General features: G+C 56.5%; 1 protein-coding gene across 5 annotated transcripts in view; it reads left to right on the top strand.

Annotated features, from left to right (window-relative positions):
- LOC117197715 (uncharacterized) overlaps positions 1-24,585 on the top strand; it is a 32,873-nt gene extending 8,288 nt beyond the window's left edge. For 2 of the 5 annotated variants that reach the window (XM_049705726.1, XM_049705728.1), the window contains exons 2-3: positions 1,525-1,641; positions 3,411-24,585. In XM_049705726.1, the coding sequence (XP_049561683.1) occupies positions 22,122-23,099 (978 nt within the window). In that variant the 5' untranslated portion in view covers positions 1,525-1,641; positions 3,411-22,121 and the 3' untranslated portion in view covers positions 23,100-24,585. The remainder of the gene's footprint in view (positions 1-1,524; positions 1,642-3,410) is intronic. The other 3 variants (XM_049705729.1, XM_049705727.1, XM_049705730.1) reach the window with 3 other exon arrangements.
- The last annotated feature ends 309 nt before the right edge of the window (positions 24,586-24,894 follow it).

Genomic DNA, 24,894 nt, shown 5'->3' with positions numbered 1-24,894 from the left:
ATAATTAGAAACAAGGGCCCCCCCGCCCCCCACTATTGCATTTCTCACTGGCGAGGGATCTCCACCCCCTCTCCAGCTCCATTTAGTTCTGAATGTTTTAGGTCATTCTACGCCTGGCGTTCTGCCAAGGCTCTGACAAAGACAGGAGTTTCTGCTCATTCATCCTAATGCAAGTTCCTGCGTTTATGATAATAGGGGAAAAAAATGCATGAAAGGGCTCTCTGCCTGTGGAGGGGAAATCTGCTTAGAATTGAAAATCTGAGTCCTTCGTTGGCCCAGCTCTCCCCTCCCAGCGCTTTGGCAAAGGCTGCCGAAGGGAGGGTGGCGGGGAGGAAGAGGAGGGGGAGGAAGGGGTGGGGGAGGAAGAGCCGGCCGGAGCGGACAGAAGGGCGGGCCGGTGGGGGGCAGGGGCGAGGCCCCGGCTCGCCTGGGTGAATGGGTTTCAGGGTGGCTGAGGAAGCCGGCCAAAGAGGCAGAGTGAAAAGGCCAGGCCCCGGGTGGCGCTGCGCACGGTTTCCATGGCGACGCCAGCTGCTGCCTGGCCCGGCTTGCTGGCTCCTTCCGCGGGGCCTCGGCTGCCTCCACGTGGTTACCCGGCTCGCTGAGGAGGAAAGATCTGACAGGTCGCCTTGGCCCGGTGCGTCGCCACCATGTTCTGGGCACCGTGCTGCCCTCCTCGGGGGAGATGGGGTCCAGGGAGGTGCTGTGCGAACCTCTCTGGAAGCTCATGCTTCATCTAATCCAGCGTGGAAGGAGGGGCTGCCACGGGAGCCAGACAGGCGGGGTCAGGAATGGGGAGGGGGACAAGCCAGGCGCTCGGAGGTCTGTGGGCCCTCGGTGAGAAAGGGCGAGGCCAGATGTGTGTTTGAAAGATGGCTGTGCCTGTGGAGGGCCCGTGGAGGAGGGTTGAGGTGGTGGAGGTGAGGGGATGGTTAGGTTAGGTGGATGCAAGGTTAAGGGGAGGTTTATACAGCAATCCAGCAGAGGGACAATGGCCTGACCTAGGGCACCAGCAGGAGGTGGGGAGGAGATCAGAGCTCTTTAAGAAGTGACTGTATCTGGTGCTTGAGTGAAAGGATGATGCAGTGGAGGCGTCCAGGACATCTCCCAGGGCAGCAGGTAGACGGGACTGTGCTCCCCAAGACAGAAAATAGGGACAGGAACTGTTCTGGAAGAGAACTCCTTCCTACCATTCTTGTCTAGCTTCTACCCCCGCCCCAGAGCCCACCGAGGACTAGATCACAGTGGGGTTGTTTACATTGGCCGAAAGGGGAAGAGATAAGAAAGTACGGGAGACAAGAAATACAGGGGGGCTCCACTCAAATACACACTGCCCCCTAGTTGCACGCAACCTGAAGGAGCCGGTGCCCAGACAGAGTGTGCTGGCCCCTCACGTGCAGACGCGCAACTGGTTGAACTTCGTCACCTAGATGTGCAGCATTTTGTTTTGTCTTGTTTCGGTCGTCTTAGTGTCCAAATCAGGTATCACACACTTAATTACAGTTCTGTTTTTACTCCCTGCAGAGTTCCTTTTGCTAACCACGTCAGGGTGGAGCCCCGTTTCCTGAACCATAAGACAGGTCTACCTATGAGGGCATCGGTTTGCAGCCACCCCTCGTTTTAAGTAAGCAGATCGGGCAGGTGGGTATGGAACACAGAGGACCCGGCAGTGCTGACCTTGGGCTCTACAGGAGGAATCTCTGCCACTTTCCTTTATGCAACAGGCCCCATGAGTCTGAGGCTGCCGGGAGGTTCTAAAGGGCTCAGTGGACACAGGGCTTCCCACGGACACAGCTACCTAGCTGTGTCATTTTTATGGGGACCCAGCCAGCCAAGGGTACACTTCATTGGCTCCCTCCCGCCTAGTCTTGTCTTTCTACCCATAGCATCTTGATATTTGGTGAGAAAATGGGGGTGTGTGAGGGGGAGTTCGTGCATAACAGACCTGCCCTGTGTTCACAGCCCTCAGACCTCCCCTGACCACCTTCTCTAACATACTACCTCCCTCAAACTCTACTCCCAAGACCTAGTTTCCGGTTTTGCTGTACCCTTACCACCACCTGTAATCGTTTTGTTGTTTACTTGGTTATTACCCAAGGTTTATGGTGCAAGTGTACGGTCCTTGAAGCAGGGACTTTGCCAGTATGGTTCACCACTAAAGTTTCAGTCCCTAGAATGGTTTCTGGCTACCAGGAAGTGCTCAGTTTTTGCTGAAGGAATTACTAAGTGAATGAGTGAACAGATATACCCAGGAGAACTGGCTAGTTTTTCTTCAATGCCAATCCTCCTCTGATGGAGTTCAGGAGGTCCTTGGGTGGTTTCCATGTCCATCTCTCTGTTTCCAAGGAGGGCTGGATTCCAAATATCCCTGTAGACTGGGCAAGGGCAAGGGTGTTATTTATCATCCAACACATATTCCCTCTGTGCCCATGTGTGCCAGGCCCAATGTGGGATGCAGCAGGTCCAGCAGGGGGCAAGACAAACAGGGCTCCTGTTCTCATGGAGCTTATATGCTTGTATGGTAGACAAACAATAATATAAACGAATGAGTCTGCAAATAAATACATTGTAAGTGACAGAGATTAAATGAAAGAAGCCCTATAACAGAGGCTGTAATTAAAGTAGGGTAGTCACAGGAGGTCTTTCCGAGAAGGTAACAGTCGAGCTGAGTCCTGAAGGTTAAAACGAGCCAGGCCTGTGAAGAGCTAATGGAATGATGTTCCAGGGAGAGGGACTGGCAAGTGCAAAGGCCCTGTGGCAGGAAAAGACTTGGCATGCTCCGGAAGGCCAATGGTCAAGGCGGTGGGGCAGAACCTGGTGTTGAAGGCCTTATAGCCCATGGTGAGGAGTTCGGTTTTTTATCGAGGCACATGGACAACCACTGTTAGGTTTACCCAGGTGAATGATGGGCTCTGACCCATGCTTTGGCTTCTAGGTAGAGAATGAACTGGGGGGGTGGGGGTGGATCTGGAAGTGGAGAGTGAGGAGGTGAGAGGTAAAGGCAACTTAGGTTAGGGTGCTGGCCATGAGGATGGAGAAAAGTGGGTAGAAATGAGACCTGCGGGGAGAGGGGGTACACGGTGGGGTGGGGAACTGAGAGAACGTGTTCAGGGTGGGGGTGGGGAGGGAATGAGATGAGTCTCCAGGACACCCAGGTCTCTGGCCTGAGGAATCCAATCAATCTGGTAAACAATGCAGTGTCCAGCTGCTGTCAGAGAAAGACCCAATATTTATTGGACACGTGAGACTCTTTCCTCCAGAGTCTACCCAGGCTGGGCAGTAAACGATTCCACCCCGCTACCTAAAGAGCCCCCGTGTGCATGGCGCGAGACACGGGGTCACGAGCAGAGTTGGGAAGTGTTATTATCAACACTGCAGCATGATTTTGAATCATCTAATTCTTTCCCCAGTTCTTGCATTTGAAAGCATGCCTCGACCCAATTGTTGGAGAGACAGTGCTCTACCTCTGAAAGGCCTTCCTGCTTAAGGGAAGCAGCTTTGTGGCTCCAGCGGGCAGAACCCGATGGTGAGAGGCACAGGGATGGAAAGTCTTGCTCAACACAACAAGGAAGAGATTGCTAATAACCGGAGCTTTTTCATGGGGATGAGCCTCCCATCACTGGATGTATTCAAGCAGAGGCTGACAGGATGCTGGGGTATCCCCAACCCAGGAGCCAGTCAGAAAGGAGACTGAGTTCCTGCGATTGTGAACACTCCTTTTTTTCTGTAGCCTCCCTGTATCTCAGGAGGACAGCAGCCACCTCCCACAGCCGCTCAAAAACCCCTCTGCCGGCTGGCTAAAGACCACGGGGCTAAGTCACAGCTAAGCCGGCCCTGCTTGCTCTGGATTTAAGAGTCTCTGTTTCCTCTCTGCCCATGGCCAGGAGAAGAGCAAACCCCAGCGTGGGTGGAGCAGTGGGCTGGGCTGATGCTGTGCAGGCCGGTCCAAGCCCTCCCCGCTTTTTAGGAAAGGGCGTCCTCACGTCTGCGGGGCTACTGCAGCCAGGCATGGTTGCCTGAAACTCGCCCACTCACCATCCAGACTCCTGCAGGGACACTCCAGGGGCATCATGGATATGAGGAAAGGGCTCTCCTGCCTAAGCTATCAGGCCAACCCCAGCTCCCCGACCTCTTCTCAGCAGAGACGCAGCTGCCCCTAGACGGACAGAACTGTACCCGGGGAGTCCTCAGGGACCCGGACCCACACAGGCTAAGACAGGTTGCCTGGTCCCAGCCTCAGCGGAGTGGGCTGACACTTCCAGAAGGCTCTGAACTCTGGCAGGTGTGATTGCTCCAGGACTGGTCTCAGCTGCTGCAGTGGATCCCTCTGAGCTGCTGGAGGGGAGAGAGTTGGCATCTGGTGCCACTCTAGGGGGCCGGGGTGTTGTGCTTATAGGAAGAACAAGGTCCGTCCTGGTCTGAAGGAGCTGTCCTTTGCTGATAGGACTGCAAACTCCTCTGTTATCAAAATGATGATGATGACGACGACAATAGAAAAGGCAGGACGGAGGGTCAGCTGCTGAGCTGTGGCCCCACTGGAGCTGCCCAGACTTTCCAGTGGCCACCGTGGAGGGGGAGGGCCTAGCTGCCATGAGCTCCCCGCCTGCCTTGGCTGTAGCCCTACACCTGGGGGCCAGTGTGGAGACAGCAGATTAGCATTCCTGACTTCTCAGATTTGGAGACCCAGTTGAGAGCTAAGGGATGGGTGGGGGGCTGGCAGGGGCCGCCCTGCAGGGGTGGGTCGGCCCAGAGGCCTCCTAGCACTTCTAGCCAGCTGACCCTGTTATTTTTAGCTCTGGAATGCTCCTCCCCGAGCCCCCTTCGTTCTATTTATCTTGGTTTTGTGTCTCTCTCTGTTCCTCTCCAGGAAACTCTGCAGCCGGAGTGGGATAAATGGAGGGGAGGGGGAGGAGATTCGAGGGGCCAGAAAGAATAGGAGAAATGGGCTGGGGCCAGGCTGGAGGAAGAGGTGGCCGCTGCTCCACCCCCGCAACCCCCTCCCCCAGGTCCAGAGGCTGCCTCTTTCTCTTTTCTGCATTTCTTGGGTTTGGGCCACCAGGCAACCCCTTCTCTTTCTCCACCACCCCTGATAAGCTCCCCTTTGTGCTTGTCAGCATCCCTGTCCCAGTCCAGGCCTTGGGCAGCCCCATCCTCTCACCTTTCCTCCTGGGCCCTCAGGTGAGGTCATACCTAGGGTGGGGGTGGGGAGTGTCAGCCCCGGACCCCTGCCTCTCGGTCAGGACGCACTGTGATCGCTTGAAGGACCTCGTCTGTGAAAATGAAGAACAGGCGCAGTGGGACTGGACACTGGGTGAACTTGGACCTCAGTCGCATTCTCTGTAAAATGGGAATGACAACCGGTCCTCTCTCTGAGGGGCCTGTCGTCAGGGCTGCATGAAATGGCGATGTGAAGCACTATTGACACGGGGAAGCTGCGAGCCTCCGGCTGGGGGGTCGGTCACATCCCATGGGGTGCTTGCGGGGACTGGCGAGCATGAGTCTCCTGGAGGCTTTTTAGCAGCACTTGGCAGGAAGCCACATCCCTCCCCGCAGCCTTCCTTAGTCACCGCTGGGCTGCTGAAGCTCTGGTTACAAGGGCGGATCACTCAACCACCGGCTCCTCTCCCGCCTCCCCCAGCGCGGGGGTGCTGGTCTGCAAGATGCTGGGGATGAGAAGCACCTGTTGGCTGCCTGAGGCGGGGGCGGGGTGGAGGGGGGCTTCCAGATGACACGCCTCCCGCCAGCAGAGGAGAGGGGGCAGCGTGGGAAGGGGAGCGAGTGTGATCCTGCAGTTTACCGTGATGATTTCCTGACTGGGGTGGGCGTGCCGTCTCTTCCTGCCCTTTCCTTTAAGCCGCCTTATAGGGAAAGCCCATCAGCCCTTGGGGAGGGCCTGGCATCACCTGGAGGCGGAACTCAGGGGAAGAGTCCCTGTGGTCAGCAGTGAGCCCTGGTAGTCCCGGAGCTGAAGGAGCGACAAGAGCATTGGCTGCGGTCAGTGAGTCAGTCAAAAGTGGCTATGCTCCAGGCTGAGCGGCAGCCTTGGAAAACTGTGTGTAAAGTGGGTTAGGCATGCCCAGGCCAGTCCTGGGTAAAGGTGAGGGAGGGGGAACCACCTGGGGTGACCACTGTCCCTGGAGCATGGGACTGACACCACTTAGAGGAAGAGAAGAGGCGGCAGCAGCCAAATCCCGGGAAGGGCCCTGACCTTTAGAACAGGAGACAGAAATAGCTGGGGAGAGGACGGAACCTGTGTGGGAGAGCTGGCCCAGGCTGGGCGGGGCAGGCCCAAACACGAGGATGGGAAGAAAGCCCTACTGGCACCGACAGCTCCATACGCTGTGCTGGGCATTTCATGTACTTTCACTTATTTCCCACCTCCAGCCTGTGTGCGTGCGTGCGTGCGTGCGTGCGTGTGTGTGTGTATTATCATCCCCATTTCACAGATGAGAAAACTGAGGCTCAGAGGGGTGTGGCCAGGCTGGTAACCAGCAGAGTTGAGACTGAGCCAAGCCCAGATGGTCTGCTAGTCCACATTGCCCGTAGGCGTGCCACCCACTGCCAATTACTGCTGCCATCACAGGTGGGGTGAGGATACAGCTGAACTGATGCTTCCTGCTGGCCTGATGTGGGGGAAGAGGAAATCCTCTCAATGAGGCCTAGAGGCCCTGAAAAGTGAACCTCAACTAGTGCTGTGCATTAGGTGACCCCAGAGCCCCTGTACTTTGGCCGCCTGTGACTAACTTTTCTTCCCTCCCTTCCTCACAGAAAGAGGGAGGGTCAGCAGTCCCCCCCACCCCCTCCCCCCAAATTGTGCTGGGCTCAGGGCTGGGCAGAGCCCCAGGAGACCCCTCCCCTGCAGCAGTGGCAAGGGCAAGCTCGGGGGAAAGGTCCTCTCTCAAACCGTGGCCTGGGAGGGAAGGTGAGAATAGCAGGCTCAAAATAAGGCCGCCTGGCTGGCTGGCTCCCCCATCTCCCTCCCCACTGACAGCTTCCCAGCCTGGGCAGCTCCCAGCTGTTTCTGCTTATCTGAAGCCGGGGAGGTTGGTTGCCTGGATACCAGTGCTTCTGATTAGCAGTTGGGTCCTTCTGGGGCAGGCGGAACTGCCGCATCCCCCGTCAGCTGGGCGTGGCCTCCCCAGGCTCTGCTGAACCGGCCCTTGGAAAGGTGGCAAGGGCGGATTTGGGCGGGCATGGAGGATGCTTAGAAAAAGACCTCCTTTGCCAGGAGTTGGCTCGAAGCGGTGATTTAGAGTCAGAGAATCTGGGCCTTGTTGGCTGGGTGACTTTGGTCACATTAACATCTCTCAGCTTGTTTCCCTGCTTCAAAGAGTTGTTTAAAGAGTAAATATGATGACTAGGTGAGGGCTCAGAGCACGGTGATCGGGTGGTTTTAACCCGTTGCCCCCACCTGCCACGGTAGGGCCCCTCTAGACCCTGTCGTCTGTCTGCGTCCTCCAGGGAAGCCATGTGGGGTCACCAGGGAAGGCAGCTGTGGAGCCTTGGAGGAGGTGGCCCAGTTCCTGCCTCCTTGCTTCAGGGGGAGGGCCTCTCTCCCCACCACACCTGCCTGGTGCCCCCAGTGTGCAGCTGGGGCTGGGGAGGCGGGCCTGGGGATGGAATAGGGAAGACTGGACAAGAGAAGAGCTACTGGGAGTGGGGTGAACACAGCCCAGTGGTGGGAGCGGCCCAAGGTGGCCTGTCACCAGCCCTGGGGGTGAGGGTGGAGGAGAGCAAAGCCATGGGGGCAGGAACATGACCAAGAAGACCTGTTCTCCTGTCTCCTTAGGTCCAGTGGTCCCCAAGGGACTTGCTTCACTTGAAAGGCAGAGCCCAGGGCTGTGAACAAGATGGGAGAAACCCAAATCCGTTGTGCAGGAAGGATTTTCCTAGCTCACCCCTTAGCTCTCCCAAAACCTTCCGTAGAGCCAGGCCCACAGAGCGGGCAGCAGGTCTGGATGAGAAGCGGCAAATGGCTGAAGGGCCCCAGTGACTCTGGAGGTGTGTGTGGCCATCACAGACCCTCTTCTTGACCCTCTTGACTTAAGAAAAGGGCAGAGAAGAAAAGAGATGGTGGGAGGGGCAAAGAAGGGGCACTTTTTCACCAGGGCCTTGGCTTTCTCACCCTCTGAATGGAGCAGGAGATCAGCCTGTGTCAGTAGTAAAGGGACTGGAGCCCATCAATAATGCAGAGAAGAGCTTGGGGCAGCTAGGAAACGGTTACCAGTCCATCAAAGCAGGGAATGGGCCTCAGATACAAAATGGAGGGGAGACTGGGGGCTGGAGCGAGAAGGGAGAGCTCGGTGCTGCCCTTGGGGCTCTGGGCTGAGAGACTTGCGGTCCCTCGGTTGGGCCCAGGTGTTTTGCACGGTCGGCCTTCCAGCTGGTTAGGGCAGAAGGAGGCAGTGCCCACCCGTCAATACCTTCCCAAGCAGGGTAGAAGGAAGGCTTAGAGATAAACTTACTCAGGGAAACTTCCAGAGATGGGGGCTCACTTCCAGCAGCTTGGGAATTGGGGAAATTCTAAGGGAGGGGTGTTGCTTAAGAGTCAAGAGAAGAAAGTGAATCCCATCAGGAAGGGTCTGGAGTAGGTCTGGGTGGAAAAGGCCCCCAGCTGTCCTCCCCTGCAGCGCCATCTTGCCCCAGGAGACCTTCAAGTTACACGTCTGGACCTTTTTTTTTTTTCTGAGATCAGAGGAAATCTGTGGAAGATTTGAACAGAACAGAGACAAGATCAGATGTGAATGAGCAAATCCACTCGGGCTGCTAGTGGAGAGGGTAGGGTGGTCAGGAAACCTGGAGACATGGGTCATATGATTGTGTCCTATGCTGTCCTGCGAGATCAACAAGCCATTTATTGTATATTCACCTTGGCCTCCAGCCTGGGTGGTCCCACTGTGATTTGGGAGAGAGGGAACGCAGGGGCGAGTGAAGGGACCATCAGAGCCGTCCAGTGTCACAGTCTGGTGTGGCCGAGGGCCTGGGGGCCGCCGCGGGGCAGTGTTCGGGGGTACAAATGACCATTCTTGGTGACTGGTTCAATGTGTGTGGTGGGGAGAGAGGCCTCCAGAGAAATTCCCGGCTTCTGGCTCGGGCAGTTAGGTGCTGCGGGCATGGGGCTGCCTTGTATCCAGAAGAGAAGCCCTGAGGCTCTGGGGCTGGGAGGTAGGGGGAAGACAGTGAGTTTAAGATCCCTGTGAGACCACCAGCTGACTGCACGCAGGCAGCCCTGCTCCTGCGCGCCCCCCAGGCCGCCCCACACCCAAAGGAAGAAAGGGGTCAGGGGTCAAAGCCCTTCTGACTGGGGCCTGGGGCTAGGGGCAATTCTGTCACGCAGAGCAGCCTCCCTTCCAGAAGGGGACCTTTGCTCCTCCGCAGCCCAGGGCACCCCGAGGCCTTTCTTCCCTCTGCCTGCAGTCCGGCCCCGGAGCAGCCCCATGAGGCTCTTTCCCATGGGCAACACCCCAGGAGAAACGCTTCCTCCTCCACCACCTCCTCCTCTGCCAGCAAGGCGCCCCGGGGGGCCCAGGTGCCCTGGGGTGGTGCCCTGGGGTGGCGGGTGTTGAGTGCGAGCCCCCACACACACCCCGGGGGGTGAGTGTTTACACTCTCTGTTGCCTCCCAGCGCCGCCCTCCCCCAACCAGGGGCTCCTGGGCCTTCTCCTGCCGGCACCCGACCCCGCACAACCGCGCTAGGAAAGGCTTTCCCACGAACGAGTCCCCAGACAGCACGCGCGTGCAAACAGTCCGATTACAGGGGCAAACAGCAGCCTGGAGAGAAGGACAGATAACCCACGAGTGGCCCAAGCGAGGGAAGAAAGGAACGGAGTTCAGCTGAAACGGGAGGGGCGGAGTCTCTAGCAGGCTGTTTGGAGAGGCCCAGAATGCCAGGAAAGGCCGCAGAACGGCAGGAAGTTGGGGAGGAGGAAGCTCGGGGAATGGCAGGAGACAGAGGGTCCCAGGGACCTGGTGAAGACCGGCGGGTGTCAGGTCAAATGGGAGCCCGAGGAAGGCAGATCAGAGGAGTCCTGCAGGGTCTGGACGATAAGGGATCGCTTCCTTACGTGTGCTTCGTCCACATCCACACCGGCTGTGTCCCAGGGAATGTTCCAAAGATGCAGAGAAAGGACACAGTCCTGGTCCTGGAGCAGCTCACAGCTGTGAGGGGCAGACACAAGGGCAGGGCCCCAGATGACAGAGCCCAGACGCAGGCTGGAAGGCTCTGGGGGCAGGGGGCAGTGTCCTGGAGACGGTGGACCCAGCTTAATCTATCTCGAGGGACACAGAGCAGACGTCTGGGGGGAGGAGCAGCGGTACAAAGGCTGAGAGGCAGGAAAGAGCCTGGGGCTTCCCAAGAGCTACGTTTAGGTCACAGTGTGGCTTTGTGTGTTTGTGTGTGTGTGTGTGTACACGCGTGTACACGCACAGGACTGCGAGCGATGAGATGGGGGAGCACAAGTAGGTCAGGGCCACTTTGGCAAAGGTCCTGTGTTCTCCACTGCAAATTTTTGGACCTGACTTGAAGGCAGGGGAACACATGTAGATGACACGGAGTGACGTGGTAGGATTTGTGTTTCGAGGACAGGCTGGAGCTGGAAAGCAGTTGGCTCAGGAGCCGCCGCAGTGATCCATGTTTGAAATGACGAAGGCCTGAAATGGTACCTCGCACTCTGCGGCCTCGTCCGTGCCAGGCATCGCTCTCCTCTTTGCAAAGAGGAAGCACTTGATCGCCGCAACAATCCTATGAAGTAGGTTCTATTATCCCCACTTTGCAGGCCAGGCAAGTGAGGCCCAGAGGGGTGAAGTAACATTCTCAAGTTCCCATATTGAAACAGGGAAGCCAGGACTCAGACTGGCCCCGGAATCGGCGCTGAATGGAAAGGGCCCGTCTGTCAGGATGGTGAAATGGGGCAGACTGGCAGGATGTGAAGAAGGAAGAGCCGGGCTGACTGGAAAGCTTTTGAGGGTGGTGGGCGTAGGGGAGAGAGAGAAGTGAAAGATGAGGGTGAGGGCGCCCACTGGGTCAAACGGTGTCCCCCGCCCAAGAGTCACATGTACCAGGAGCCTGCAAATGTGACCTTATTTAGAAATAGGGTCTTTGCAGGTATAATCAAGTTAAGGTGAGGCCATACTGGAGTAGTAGTGTGGACCCTAAGTCCAAAGACTAGTATCCTTGGGCTTCCCTGGTGGCGCAGTGGTTGAGAGTCCGCCTGCCAATGCAGGGGACACGGGTTCGTGCCCCGGTCCGGGAAGATCCCACATGCCGTGGAGCGGCTGGGCCCGTGAGCCATGGCCGCTGAGCCTGCGCGTCCGGAGCCTGTGCTCCGCAACGGGAGAGGCCACAACAGTGAGAGGCCTGCGTACCGCAAAAAAACAAAAAACAAAACAAAGACTAGTATCCTTATAAGAAGAAGGAAATGTGGACACGGGCACAGAGAGACCTCCAGGGAAAGCTATGTGGTGACGGATGCAGCAGTCGGAGTAGTCAGCCTACAAGGCAAGGAACGCCAGGGATTGCTGGCTAACGTCAGAAGCTGGAAGAGGCAAGGAAGGATCCTCCCCTAGAGCCTTCAGAGGGAGCGCGGTCCTGCCGGCACCTTGATGTCAGACTTCTAGCCCCCAGACTGTGAGAGAATAAATGTCTGTGGTTTTAAGGCGCCCAGTCTGTGGTAATTTGTTACTGCAGCCTTGGGAAACGAATACAATCTCCCACTTCAAAGAAACTGAGAGGAGGACACCAGCATACCTAACTTGGTCAGGTAACATCCCAAACACAGAAGGAAAAGACAGGCATGATCCTCTAGGTGAGCCTTAAAAGAAGAATGTTGAGCTGGTCTGGGAGGCCCTTGAAAACAAAATTCTGACTGTGTAACCGTGAAAGGTCCTGATGAGAAGGAGAAGGGGAGGAGCCTAAGAGATGAAGTGCATCATCACAGAGCTGGCAGATGACCTCAGGCCGGAGAAGGATACATTCAAAGCTGGAGGAAGGACGCAGAACCAAGGGCAAGAATAAAGGAGCGTCTGAGATGGCAAGAATAGAACCCAGCCTGCTGCCCTCCGCATGGGGCTCAGGCTTGCAGAAAGGGCCAAGGGCAAAACAGTGTTTCAGAGGGTGGGGTGAAGGGAAAGTAGGGAGTTTTAAAAGTTTGGCTAGAATCAGGAAAACCTGCTTGGGGTGAGGGCTAGTTTAGCCTTCATGGATGACAGGTAGACCCAGATGCTATTTGTCATTGATCGTCTCTGTAAAGATAACGGGATAGAAAGCACAGCTTTTTATTTTGTTTTTTCTTTTTAAATGAAAAGGGTAGCATAAATATTAGCGAGAGAAAACTGAAACCCAGGATTAGGGAGAGGACGTATCTATAAGAAGATGAGATCCCCGTCACAGGAGGCATTCAAGCAGAGGGTGGAGGAAGCTCTCATCCGGGGTGTTGTAGAGGCAATTTCTCTGAGACTTTATAGTGGACACGACTCACTGCCAGGCCTTCTGACCCTTGGTCCTCCCACACCATAGAGAAGGGAAGCTGGACGGTACCCTAGAGGCACTTTTACTTGGCTTTGGTGAGGAGACAGCAGAAAGACAGCATTGCTTCAGAGCCTTGGCTCAGACTGGGTAGTACCAGGCAAATCAGAGCCTTGTGATGTGGTGGTTTTCTTGCTATGAAGGTTTTGTGATCTGAAAAGTACAAACCTGAATTTTCAGCTTTTTAAATTACCAAGCACGGAATGCAACCCCCCCCATCACAAAAAATCCTGACCCTCCTGCATGTCGTGCCCCCCACCCATCCCTGACCTTCAGCGCCTCCCAGTCTGTTCTTGGTGGCCTCACCGAGGAGCACAGCGGAGCAAGGCAGGGCTCTCTCCCCGGTGGCTGGCGGGGTGGCAGGGAGAGCGGGTGTCCTCTTTCTCCTGCTTTCCCTCCCTCCTCTGCCTCTCCTCTTTGTTCTCCTCCTGTCCCTCTCTCTGCCTTTAAGCCTGGCAGGATTAGCTGACAGGGATGAGCCGAGGCCAGCCCTCGCCTCCCCCGTCGTCTGTCGGTCCATCGAATTGGGGGACGGTGAGAACATTCGCATGATCTCTCAGGCCCCTGTATCCCTCCACCGCCCGCCCCCCAGGGTGCTCGGATTTCCGAGGCACGCCTGGGTCCGCTCCCAGTGTGTTGACTGCAGGTGGGGGGAAGGAGACAGACACGGGTGCCCGTGGCTGAGGACGAGAATCTGCGTGACGCTTTCTTTGACCTTGAGAAGGCCTTCCCCGCCCTACCTCTCAGGAGACTGGAGACGGAGATCTGGGCCTTGCCCCTTTGGCACCGTCAGCCCGCAGGCAGCTTTCACACGTGCTCTAGCACAGTGGAGCCAAATTCCCTGCCTGAGGCCCGAGAGACAGGGCCGGGACGGGGGCATGGGGAGGGCGTGCCAGCGCCCACCTTGCGCTGAAGTACATACAGCGGGGTGAGGCCTGCCTGGGCTGCTACTGTGTCCTGGGCCTCGGAGCCCCACTGCTGTCACCTCGATACACGCAGATGTCAGAGTCTCACCCCGCCTGCCCTTCCCTGGGCTGACAGCCTTTCTCTCCTGCTCTAACTTAAGATCCCTGGCGCCTCTTTTAGGCCACAGTGGAGCATCGCCTCACCTCTCTTGGCCCCAGCGCGTGACGCGAGAGGCCGGGTCAGGTAGTCATGCCACCACCTGCTCCAGCCTTTAGGGAGAAGAGCCTCCGACTTGCTCCAGTCTCTGGCCTCTTTCAAGTTCCCTTCCTTTTTTTCTCCAAGATCCAACAAATAAACCTGTTGTTTATTCTTTTTATACATTTAATACACGGCTGAAGAAAAGAAGCAAAAAGGCTATAATAAGATCACCACCTAGAAGAGTCACTATGAACATTTTGGTGTATATTATTTTTTCTCTCTCCCCCCAGACACTGAGGATTCATCAGTGACAAGTCAGGTAGGGCTCCCACCCTTTAAAGGCTTACATGTCAGTGGGAAAAATTACACATAACCTATATAACATCTACTGACAAGCAAGGCAGAATTCTCCTGTATGCTCCCTCTCTCCTCTGCCTGCATCTCTCCTGCCATTGATTTCCTCCCCAGAAGCCTTCCTTTTCTTTCACACATCTACTCTGTGGCAGGAAGAGGCTTTGTATGTAACGTGAGGTGCCGGACACACGTCTGGGGTAGGTTCTGTCCTGGGCGGGGAGAACACAGGCCCCTACCCCGTCCGAGGCAGGATTTGCCTGGCTCCTTGTCGAGAGCGCTCAAGGCTGCTCGTACCCCACGCCGCTGGGGATCAGAGCAGCTACATCGCAGCATGGGGAAGGAAGGGCCCCTGCAGATGCGCCCCGTGGGCCCAGCCATGGCGATGGCCCAGCCAGCGGCCAGGACCCAGTCGGCTCCCAAGGTGCCGGGCAGGGGTGGGGAACTTCCATTGCTCTTTCTTGCCTCCCAGGTGGTGTGAAGTTTTCAATTTTCTCTCGCTAATATTTGTGGTGTGAAGGAGAAGGAGGTGATGAGGAAGGCAGGGAAAGGGAGACGGGAGGGGAGGAGGGGAGGAGAACCACCAGCCTTGTTGCTACAGCAACCACACATGTGAGCCAGCTGCTGTCACCATGGAAACAAGGGGAGCCTGCTCAGAGGCTGCGCTGTCTCAGGGGAGACACAATTTTTGACAAAAAATACCCTTTGATAAAAATAAAGAAAAAACAATGAAAGCCACCCTCTCCGGGATTCGGGGGCACTGCCGAATGAGGTGACAAAGGAAAGGAGGGGGCTGGGCTGTGGGGCGGGAGGCTGCAGGCCAGGCGCTTCTGCCAGCTGCAGAGAGTTGCCGAGTCAGTGTTTTAGAGCCAAGGGGGCCCTCGGAGAACACCCCCCACTTGATGGATGAGGGAGAGAGGCCCAGGGAGGGAGGCAGGCAGCCCACTCAGGGTCCCAGGGCACGAGGAAGCAGCTCAGGGAAACCCAGGGCCTCTTGGGAGAAGGGAAGGGACATGCTGGCTCCAGAGGGTGGCTGACTGCATGTAGCCTGTGGGGCTCCTCTTCAGCCAGTGCCTGGAGACTGGGGGGAAGAGAGACACAGATGGCCAAGTTCAAGCCCCTTTTGCTGGGGTAGGGAGTGTGGCAGGCGTTCTGGCCTCTTTCTTCCTCGCCCTGTCCTTGGCATTCCCGGCCAAGCTCGGCTTCCCAGGGTTTTGGCTGTCTCTCAGGGGACCAAGCCCCGGTGAGTCCCCACAAGCAGGGCTGGAGAGAAATTGCCAGCCAGAGACCACAAGGGAGCCTCTTAGTCTAAAGACAGGAGGGGAGAAAGGGCGGAAACACCCAGAGAAGGATGTGCTGCTGTCCTCTCCAGGGAAAGCCTCACCGGCCCAATGCATCAGAATGATGGAGGTAGGGCAGCGAGGCACGTTCACGGGGCACTTGGTTCTACGCTAGATTTTTGGCCAGAAGGAGATGCTCTTGGTAAAGGGTCAAGTCCTGGGAAGATCAATCAAGACACAGTTAGTACAGGAAGGTGAGGGCTTAAAAAAAAATCAGGGCTTTAATACAAGGGTTTCTGAACTGCAGGTTCTTTGTAGTACAGCTGGGCCCCTGGCCACAGAGAGAGGCAAAGGGTGGGCTCTGAGTGCCCTCCTATTTCACCTGGAGCTTCTCTGCTGCTCTCTCTTTTACATGTTTCTTTTTTCACATAGTACTTTCCCAAACCTTGTCTCATGTGCTCCCCTCTGACAACACGGAGAAGTGGATGTGCCCATCCCCATTGTAAAGAGGACACAGGCTCAGAGAGGTCAAGCCCCTCTCCCAAGGTCACACAGCTCAGAGAAGCGGAGCAAGAATTCAAACCCCAGCTCCAGAACAGGACGCCGACCCCGTTTCACAGGAAGGGACGATGCGACACAACAGAAGGCACGTTCCTACTCAGGCTCTCTCCTGACCCCTCCTTAAGGAGAACAGAGGCCAGACGATGACGAGATGCTGTCCCAGGGCCCATGGCAGTGGCACAGGAAGGCTCAGGTCAAGGACACATTTGGGGGAAGTGATCTTGCCGCCTCTTTGTCCTGGAGCTCCCTCTCCTCTATCCTTGGGGTCTTTGTGGGGCCTCAGCCGGGGGCCCCATAACGAAGGGTGAAGGTCGGAGGGGCAGCAGGGCCTGGGAGGGTGGGACTCTGCCCTCACCCTCCAGGAGAGCCTCTTGCCTCCTGTCAGCTGCCCTTCACAGCCCCCCCCCCCCCCCCCGCCGTCAGCCTCTAAGGCGGAGACCACGTGGGTGAGTTGCCATGGAAACTGCGGAGTTCTATTTGAAAGCCAGGCGTGGTGTAATCTGAGCTGGGGTGGGGGGGAAGGGTGGGGGGGGAAGGATGGGGGGGCTGGGTACCGAGGTGGGGCAACTACACCTGTTTGGCTGATGTCCTCCAGGCTCCCCTCTTATCACCAAGAACTGTTTTAAGGTTTCACCACCGGCTCTTTCCCGTAAATCACCTGCCGCCCGCGGTCCCGCGGCCACTGCCCTCTTTCCCCACGCCCGTTTGTAATCTCAGGCAGTAGCCCCACAGGGCCTGCCCTGATTCCCCAGAGAAGGAGCCGATTATCCCCGTTATACAACACAGGGTGGCAAAAACACAAGAGAGATCATTTTCGCCATACAAGGGGCTGGACGGAACCTCGGAGATTATCAGCATTGCAGGGGGTGTGCGTGGGAAGGAGGGGGAGTGTCCGGGACGTGGTGCTCCAGAGATGGGAACCCGAACCCACCCCTCCCTTCCCCACCTGGTTCAACAGCAAGAATTCTGGCGCTGGCCGAGCACTGACCCAGGAACCAGGAAGGCTCGGAGTCGGACCCAAGGGGGAGCAGTGGGCTTGCGGTGGCCTCAGAATTTCCCCCTAAGCACACCCAGGCCCTCTATTCCCTGCTCGTGCCTGGTTTGCAGGTTGGCTTGGTCTTACCAGCTGTCACTCTGCTATGCCACACCCCCCACCCCAAGTGATAGCAGAGGAGTTAAGAATTTTGCTTCTCCACCTTGCTGTGTGACTTGGGGCAAATTGCCTAGCCTTGCTGAGCCTCAACTTCCAGCCACAGAGATTAAAAAAAAAAAAAGAACTGCCTCCTAAGGTTGCTGGGGATTTAAAGGAGACAATGCATTCAAAGTGCTTAGCATAGCACCTGGTGTCAACCAAAATAGAAGTATGATTACTATTATTATCCATCCGTCAACACCCAGAACAAACCCATCTCCTGCACGCAGCCTTCTTTCTCTAAGGAGAGAAAACTGGCGCTTAGGTAGGAGCAGCCATCGAGTGCCAAGCACTTCCTCTGCGTTCTCTCCCTGGTTCTCACCACTGCCCTGGGAGGGAGGTGCCCTTTTACTATCCCCATTGTACAGACGTGGACACTGAGGTGCAGAGTGTCTTGCTCAAGGTCATTGGCTACTAAGAAGTAGGGTCAACATTCACGCTCAGCCTGTCTGGTCTCAAAGCCTCACGCTTTTCCTAGTGCAACGTGCCCCTCATATACGGAACAACCCTCCCCCAGTTTCCTTCCAGTTCGAAGCAGGTTATTACCCCTTCTGATTTCTTTCTTGCCTTCTCACCTGTACTCACCAGGGCAGAGAGTAAGGAGGTAAGCAGAGCCAGGGAATGTCAGGATTCAGACATTCCCTGCTCCACTGGCAGCATACGCAGCAGGGAGCTGGGAGCCAGGTGGGGCGTTTGGAAGAAGCAGGTGGCCTGGCATAGGAACCCCAGGTAGGGAGAGGGTTCCAGGTGCCCTAGGGGTTGTCGGGACGCCGAGACAGACTCTCTCCAGCCTACTCTGATTTTCTGCTCAGCTCTGACCTTGGTCTCTGGACCCCAATCCCCCAGATCAGGGCTGGGGAGGGCATGATGGATGACCTTGACCTGGCTTTGTCTGTCTGGGGACTCAGAGTGTCTCCTTTAAGTGAAGAAGAGATAGAGAAGAGAAGGTGGAGGATAAGAGGGGAGAGAAAGGAGAAGCAGGAGGGAAGGAGGAGGAGGGAGGAAATGGAGAGGGGGAGGGAAGAGAAGCTGCTGGAGGAGAGGGTGGAGGGAAGGACACAGGGGAGGGAGGGAGGTGGGAGGGAGGACTGCCTGCCAAGTGTGATTCTGAGCTCGGAGGAAGAAGAAAGGATGAGAAAGCAAGAAATCGGCTTCAAGGGAAGGATGAAAGGGGGAGGGAACAGAGAAAGGGCGAGAAAATGAATGAGGGAGAGAGAAAGCTGGGGGGAAGGAAATGAAAGGATGGGGAGAGGCCGAGGGGAGAGAGATGAACAAAGATGAGATTGAGCAGCTGCTCCGTCCTCCCTCCTGCCAAGTGAAGGCCTCAGAGCGCCGCGAGTGGCTGAATGAACTGGGAGCCAGCCATGCTCGGTCTCGGTGGCTCCTGCTCGGCACCAAATCCTTCCTGGCTCAGCAGTTTCAGCAGTTTCCACGGCCTGAAAGGGGGGAGGGCGGGGCGACGGCACACCATCCTCCACCATCCACTCTTTTTCTGGGGCAGCATCTTCTCTGAGGTCCCAAAGAACCTCCCAGGTCTCTATGGCTGGTGCCTGTCCTCAGAGTTCTCCCAGGTGCTCTGTCCTGGACAACCCTTCTAGAACCTTCCAAAGAGGCAGAAACCGGTTGCTGTACTGAGGGGAGAGCAGGTGTGCATGCAGCCCAAGGAGTTCCCCCTTCTCTCACTGCTGAAACCTGACACCTTAGGAGGCAGTGCCCAGCGACTGGCTCCACTTTAATAAAAGAACGGAAATGTACCGCTATCTTAGCCGGAACTCAGCAGGTTACGTGTTTTTTTATATACTTAAAAAAAAAATTAATTAATCTTTGGCTGAGTTGGGTCTTTGTTGCTGCCTGTGGGCCTTCTCTAGTTGCGGCGAGCAGGGGCTACTCTTCCCTGCGGTGAGTGGGCTTCTCTTGTTGTGGAGCACGGGCTCTAGACATGTGGGCTTCAGTAGTTGAGGCTCACGGGCTCTAGAGCGCAGGCTCAGTAGTTGTGGCGCACGGGCGTAGTTGCTTCGTGGCATGTGGGATCTTCCCGGACGAGGGTACGAACCTGTGTCCCCTGCATTGGCAGGCGGATTCTTAACAGCTGCGCCACCAGGGAAGCCCAGGTTACATGTTTTATCTCATCCAATCCTCACAGCAACCCTAAGACGTCCGTAATATTATATTTTCCAGAAGGGGAAAGGAGAGCTAAGGAGGTCTGGTTATTTGCCCAGCTCACGCTGGGGAGGGACCTGGGGCATCTAACTGGTGGGGACAGAGGTCATGGTCCTCCTGGGGTTTAAATCCAGGGCAGGGGCTGAGGCTGGAGGACACGGGTACAGGGTTGGCAGCTCTGAGGGGCCATGGAGGAGCTAATGGTCTGTGATGGTTCAGGCAGGTCTTGGAAGTCTCTGTTCCTCAGTTTCCCCATCTCACATCACCATTGCTGTAGGAACATGCAAGGGGAGGAGCTGGCTAGAGGAGCCAGGGCACAAAGTCAGTGAGGCACTCTTTGAGGGTAGTGTCCACTTGCAGGGAGGAAGATCTGGCCATGTGGAAGGAAAGCTGTGTAAATAGCATCGCCTTCCCACCAGCGTCACCAACATCTCCAGGGAAGGCTGGTTGGGTGGTAATATAGCCCTGCTTTCATGGGGCTTCTAGGAACCTTTCTCTAAAGCGCTTTGATCTATGGGCACACACACACACACACACACACACACACACACGCGCGCGCGCGCCATTCTTATCTTCACAGCCACCTTCCATGACACATAAAGTATGCCTGGCTTTATTTTATGAGACTGGAGGAAGCCAAGGTCACTCAACTGGCAGCAGGGAGAGCAGATACCGCCTGGATGCAAGGGCAGTGCGATAAAGTTTCTGCCCTCAAGGTACCCAGTGGACTCTCAGGGGAACAGCAGGCACTCAGCGCCCACTCTGCACCCAGGCCCCATCCCATCTCCCACCTCCACAATGCCCGGCGGTCATCCCTCAGACCCTGCGGGTGCCATTGCTCCCTTGGCACCACCCAGCAGCCTCTCTGAGCCCCTCTCCAACCTGAGTGAGGATCTGTGCCTGCCCCCTCCCACTCCAGGGCCCTGATAGATTCCCCTGTCACTTTCAGTCAGGGTCCATGTTACAGTGTGGGTTTGGAAAAGGGCTTCCCCTCCTCCTCCCCCGCCCTCTGCCCAGATGGCAGCTCCCCTTCCCCAGGGACCAGGGATGCAGCAGCTCTTGTAGCCTGTGGTTACCATGGCAATGGCCTTCCCTTAGGTTTCCGTGGGGGCGGTGAGGGAGGATGTCACAGAGGGTGCGTGCGCGCGCGCATGTGCACCCATTTTCAGCTCCAGGTGAGGGGGGCTCAGGGATTGGGATCCCCTCCTCCTTGAGTGGGGCCCGTCTCTCCTCCCAGCTCAGTCCCAGCCAGCTCAGCTGCATCCCGGTGGCAGGGAAGATTGCACAACAGACAGAGGACACTGGAGGGAAGAAGGATGCTCCAGGAGGAAAGCTGGAGGGGAAGGGTGGAGATGGGCATCTGTACAGTTGTCCAAGGTGGAGGGGCTGGATGGATGTGGAGTGGGATATGCAGGAAGGAGGGAGCCAGGGCAGCAGAGTGGGCACAGCGAAGGATCCAGATCCTCAGAGGGGAAGACCCGGGAAGGGGTGGGCCCCTTATTTCTGCCGTCTACAAACCACCCCCACCCTGGGGGCGTGGGTGTCTCCTGCTGCGCTTCCCCAGCAGAGAGAAGGCCCCTCTGCTCCTCCAACATGATCTCTAATTTCCGGCAGACATTTGAGGTCCCTGACATCTGCATAATGTGGGCCAGTCTCTTAGCAACGGGGAACAGCTGTCTGGCATTTCCAAGATTAAACTGTAACTATACACGGTCCTTGCCAGGGGGAGGGGGAGGGAGACGGGGATAAACACTGCCTCCTGGCATTTTCAGACTCATTTAGCTTTTATTCATTTCCTGCCTCCAGTAAAGAGGCCAGGGATTCAGGCTGGGCCAGGCTGTTCCCGCCCCTGCCTCCGCCGCCACTGTTGCTGAGGTTGCAGATGGCTTTTCACCCAGATCTGTTCGCTCGGGAGGGGAGAGGGATAAGGGACAGCACTAGCCATTTTGGTTTTTATTGTATTTATTTTATGTAGGTGCAGTGATCCTGGCACGCGCAGGGTAGGTGCAGCCCAGGAAGAAAGGATGTGTGGTCCATCGGTAAAAACCCTCAAGGCGGCTCCAGCCTGGTTTAATTCCATCCAGCTCCATTGCTAATAGCTGCGTGACCTTGGGCCAAATCCCTTTACCTGTCTACACCGCCATCTCCCCACCTGTAAAAGGAGATAATTCTACCACCCCCAGGGTTGCTGTGAAGATAAAATGAACATGCGCTCAGGCAACAGAGCCCTGATTAATCATGGTGCCTTTCTCTTCCTCTGCTCAGCCTCCAGCCCGCCCGTCATCCGTGGTAACAACCTCAGGCTCTGCTATGGGGCAGAGGCAGACACAGTCCGTTTCCCTGGGAGCCACCTTGAAATCCTGTTCCCTGGAGCCCCAGGCAATGACACTTTAGCACCAGTAGGACTTAAGCCGAATTCAGCAGTCCCCAGCAGGGCCCTGGGGAGGTGTCCTCAGCCCCTGGCCTCCTTGGGCCTGGGCAGCTCCTATGTCCCAACCCCTCCACCGCTGGCTCCTGCCATCTGGCCCCAGCTCCTGAACTCGTGAGTGCAGTGTTTTGGTTTTGCAGCAAGAAGGAAAAATTGAAGGGCGGGTGTGGGGAGGAGAGAGGAAAGGGAGGAGGAGGGAAAAACCCTTGAGCGGCCTGTGCTGGCCAGTTCCAGGAATGTGTTCTCGGACGTCGGTGCCAAAGCAGTGACCCAGGCGAGGCAGCCAGGCCGGGAGAAGGGAGAGGCCGGCTCCAGGGCGAGAGCTCGCCTCTTTCCCCCACCCCAGCCGCCTCTGCTGACTCATCTCGGCTCCAGCTGGCAGGAGCCTTTTCTGGGGATGGCGGTTGCTAAGATTCCACGAAGATGACTGATTGCTTCTCGTTGAGCTTGGTGAAAACATGTTTGTAGACTGCACACAAACACACGCACCCACTACTGTGTATACCTGCACATGTGTGTTTTATGCCTAAATGTGCGTCTGCACACAGAGCACCGAGCTTGCTTACTGTTCCCAATGCCCTTGTGACACTTAGGTGCCGATGCCACACACGTGTGTGGACCAGCTCTGGGCCCCCAGAAGGGCGGAGACGCAGCAGGTCTTCCTCGGCCAGTAACTCGGGCAGTGGGGAAGCCGCCAGTGTCTGGGCCAGCTTTAATCTGAAGGCGTTTTCAGGTTGCCCTGAACACATTCTTGGCCCCTGTCCCTCCTCCCCTCCCTGGGTTTCTTGGTTGCCTTCATTCTGCTGTAATGATCTAATCTTCCCTTCTCCCTCTGCCTGCCAGGGTTTTGATGTCTGCTGTTCCAGGCACTCAGCTGGGAGCTGGAAGGCTCTAGAGCTGGATTCCTGGCCTGGACCTGATGCCCCAGGGAGCTCCTGGGGGTCCCCAGTGGCTCTTTTACCCCAGGAGAGAGGGGACCGCAGTGAGGACCCCTGGATGGAACGCGCTGGGTCTTTCTCTGGGCTCCGCTGCCGGCAGGAATCCAGGCGATGTTCTTTCCTGCTCTGTGCTAGGCCCAGAGCCTTGCCTGGAGTGGCCCGATGGCTCGGGGGTCAGCCTGAAGCCCTGGATGCCCCGCCTCTGGTTGCCAGCACTGTGTGTGAGCTTGGTCACATTGGGCTCCCGCTGCCTCGGTTCCCCCCCACCCGCTGGGCTGAAATTGGACTCCTTGCGGAGTCTGCCAGGGTTTTACTGCGACAGGGCTTGGCAGGCGCTCGGGCACCAGGCAAGGTTGTTTGTCACGGGTTCTTGCAGGGGTGGAGGGGCAGGCGGCCCCGTGCCAGCGCGGAGCCCACGCGCTTCCTCTCGCCAGCTCTGCCCGGCTCAGGCTCAAGTGTGGCTTCTTTACAGGGACCCACCCTGGGGGCCAGATCCCACGAGCGAGTGCTGTCTGCCGTGATTCAGAGGCGGTTGCTAAGGAAGGCCTGGTACCCGGCCTAGAGGGTTGAGCTGTGGCCAGCCTGGATTCGGCAGGCTTGGCGAGGCTCCCACCAGCCACAGGAAAAATATTCTCGTCTGAGCGCAGGGTCCTCTGTCCTAAAATGAAGACAAGGCCGGCTCCATGGTTCCTGCTGATTTTGACATATGATGATGCAGGGCAGGGGTGGAAATGAAGAGAGTAAAGCAAATGATAAAAGTTAAAAGGAGCTGCATCAGTCTGCTGCCTAACACTCCTGGCCAGCGGGATTCCAGCAAGCCCACCTCGGCCGGAGACCGCTGCTGGGACCCAGAGTTTACCCTCTGGGCTTCCCAGCTCATGAGCTTCCTTTTTCATTGATTTACCCTGTAATTCCCAAACCTGACAAAACAGATAGAAGCTCTAGCCTCCTCCTGGTGAAAATAATGCAGGTTGAGGGGTGCCGGCTTTGTCCCACGGCTGGAGTCGGGGGCATGGGCGGGCTATTTTCCAGATAAGGAAATGGAGGTGCAGAGATGTTAAGAAGCATCTAGTAAGTAATAGGGCCAGGATTCCAGCCACAGAAGTTTGTCTCCAGAGCCCGGCCCTTAACCACTTTCCTTCATCGTCTCCCCGTGACTGTCATGTCCCAGGTTGGCACAGCGACACCACGTGTCCCCACCTTCCCCTCTGTTGTCATAGGCCGTAGAGGAAACAAGGGTTCCCGTAGTCCACTTCCAACACCGCTTCCACCTCTGCCCTCCAGTGAGCCCACGTGTCAGCCTTACATGAGATAAGCTTCATGGCCAATTTTATTACCTTGTTCACTGCTGAGTGACCCGAGGCATATGATTTAGCCCCTTGGACTTTCTCCTCCCCTTCTGTATAGCGAGAGGCCTATGGGACTCCTGCGTTCCTTTGCTGCTCTGACATGCAACAACTCTTAGAAACTCCTTCATCTAGGACTCCCAAGCACAAAGCTACAGATGCTACTGATATGTCTGGTCTCACACACGCAAACACACATACACACACACACACAGACACATATAGGTGCAAAATCTTGAGCAGACACTGGAAATAAGGCAGGGCTTCTGGGAGTCTTGTATGTTTGTTGTATTTTTTATGCTAGGAATGATCAGGGAGCAGCCGTGAGCAAATATTTAATAGCTGGGGTCTCACACACCTGTACAGTTATCACAAGCTCGCTCAGCCAATGTTGCATGCTATGCACACACACACAAGTGTTCTCGTTCTTAAGTCTTGTCTTCCTGCCTAGACCTAGACCGTAACGCCTTTGGGAGCAGGATCTTCTGGTGTCTCCCTTATATTGCCTGGCACAGTGCAGCCTCCAGTGGGTGATCAGTTTGTATTTGTCCTTTGATGCATAAAGGAAGGACAGTGGGTGATTTATGCTAACAGAATTTTTTAGTTCGATGCACCCACCACACTTGTGATACCTTCAGTAGCCATTACCCAGACCAAACCCCTCAACCCCCTATCTCAGCCGGCTGCTCACTTCCACCCCTGCCTCCCAACACCTGCAGAGGGTGCATCGTGCATCCCCTGCTTTTCCTGGGCCTCCTCCCATCCCCTGCCTTCCTTTTCCATCTCACCCATGGGGCTTTGAGTCACTCACAGAGCTACTGCTCTCTTCCCCCCCTCAACCGCTTTGATTTTCCTTTCCAGGGAAGAGCTAGGTGGTGGTCTCTGCGTGGCTGTCAGAGACAGAAGGGCTTGGAGCTGGAGGGGCTGAGCCCCAGGCCTGCGGGGGACGCCCACCCCTCTTCATTTTGACATTCCCTCCCTTGAGGCCCACCTGGAGAACCAGAAGTGCCA

The sequence above is a fragment of the Orcinus orca genome, chromosome 2 (assembly GCF_937001465.1).
Source record: "Orcinus orca chromosome 2, mOrcOrc1.1, whole genome shotgun sequence".
NCBI lineage: Eukaryota > Metazoa > Chordata > Mammalia > Artiodactyla > Delphinidae > Orcinus > Orcinus orca.
This window is presented reverse-complemented; position numbering and strand designations above follow the sequence as displayed.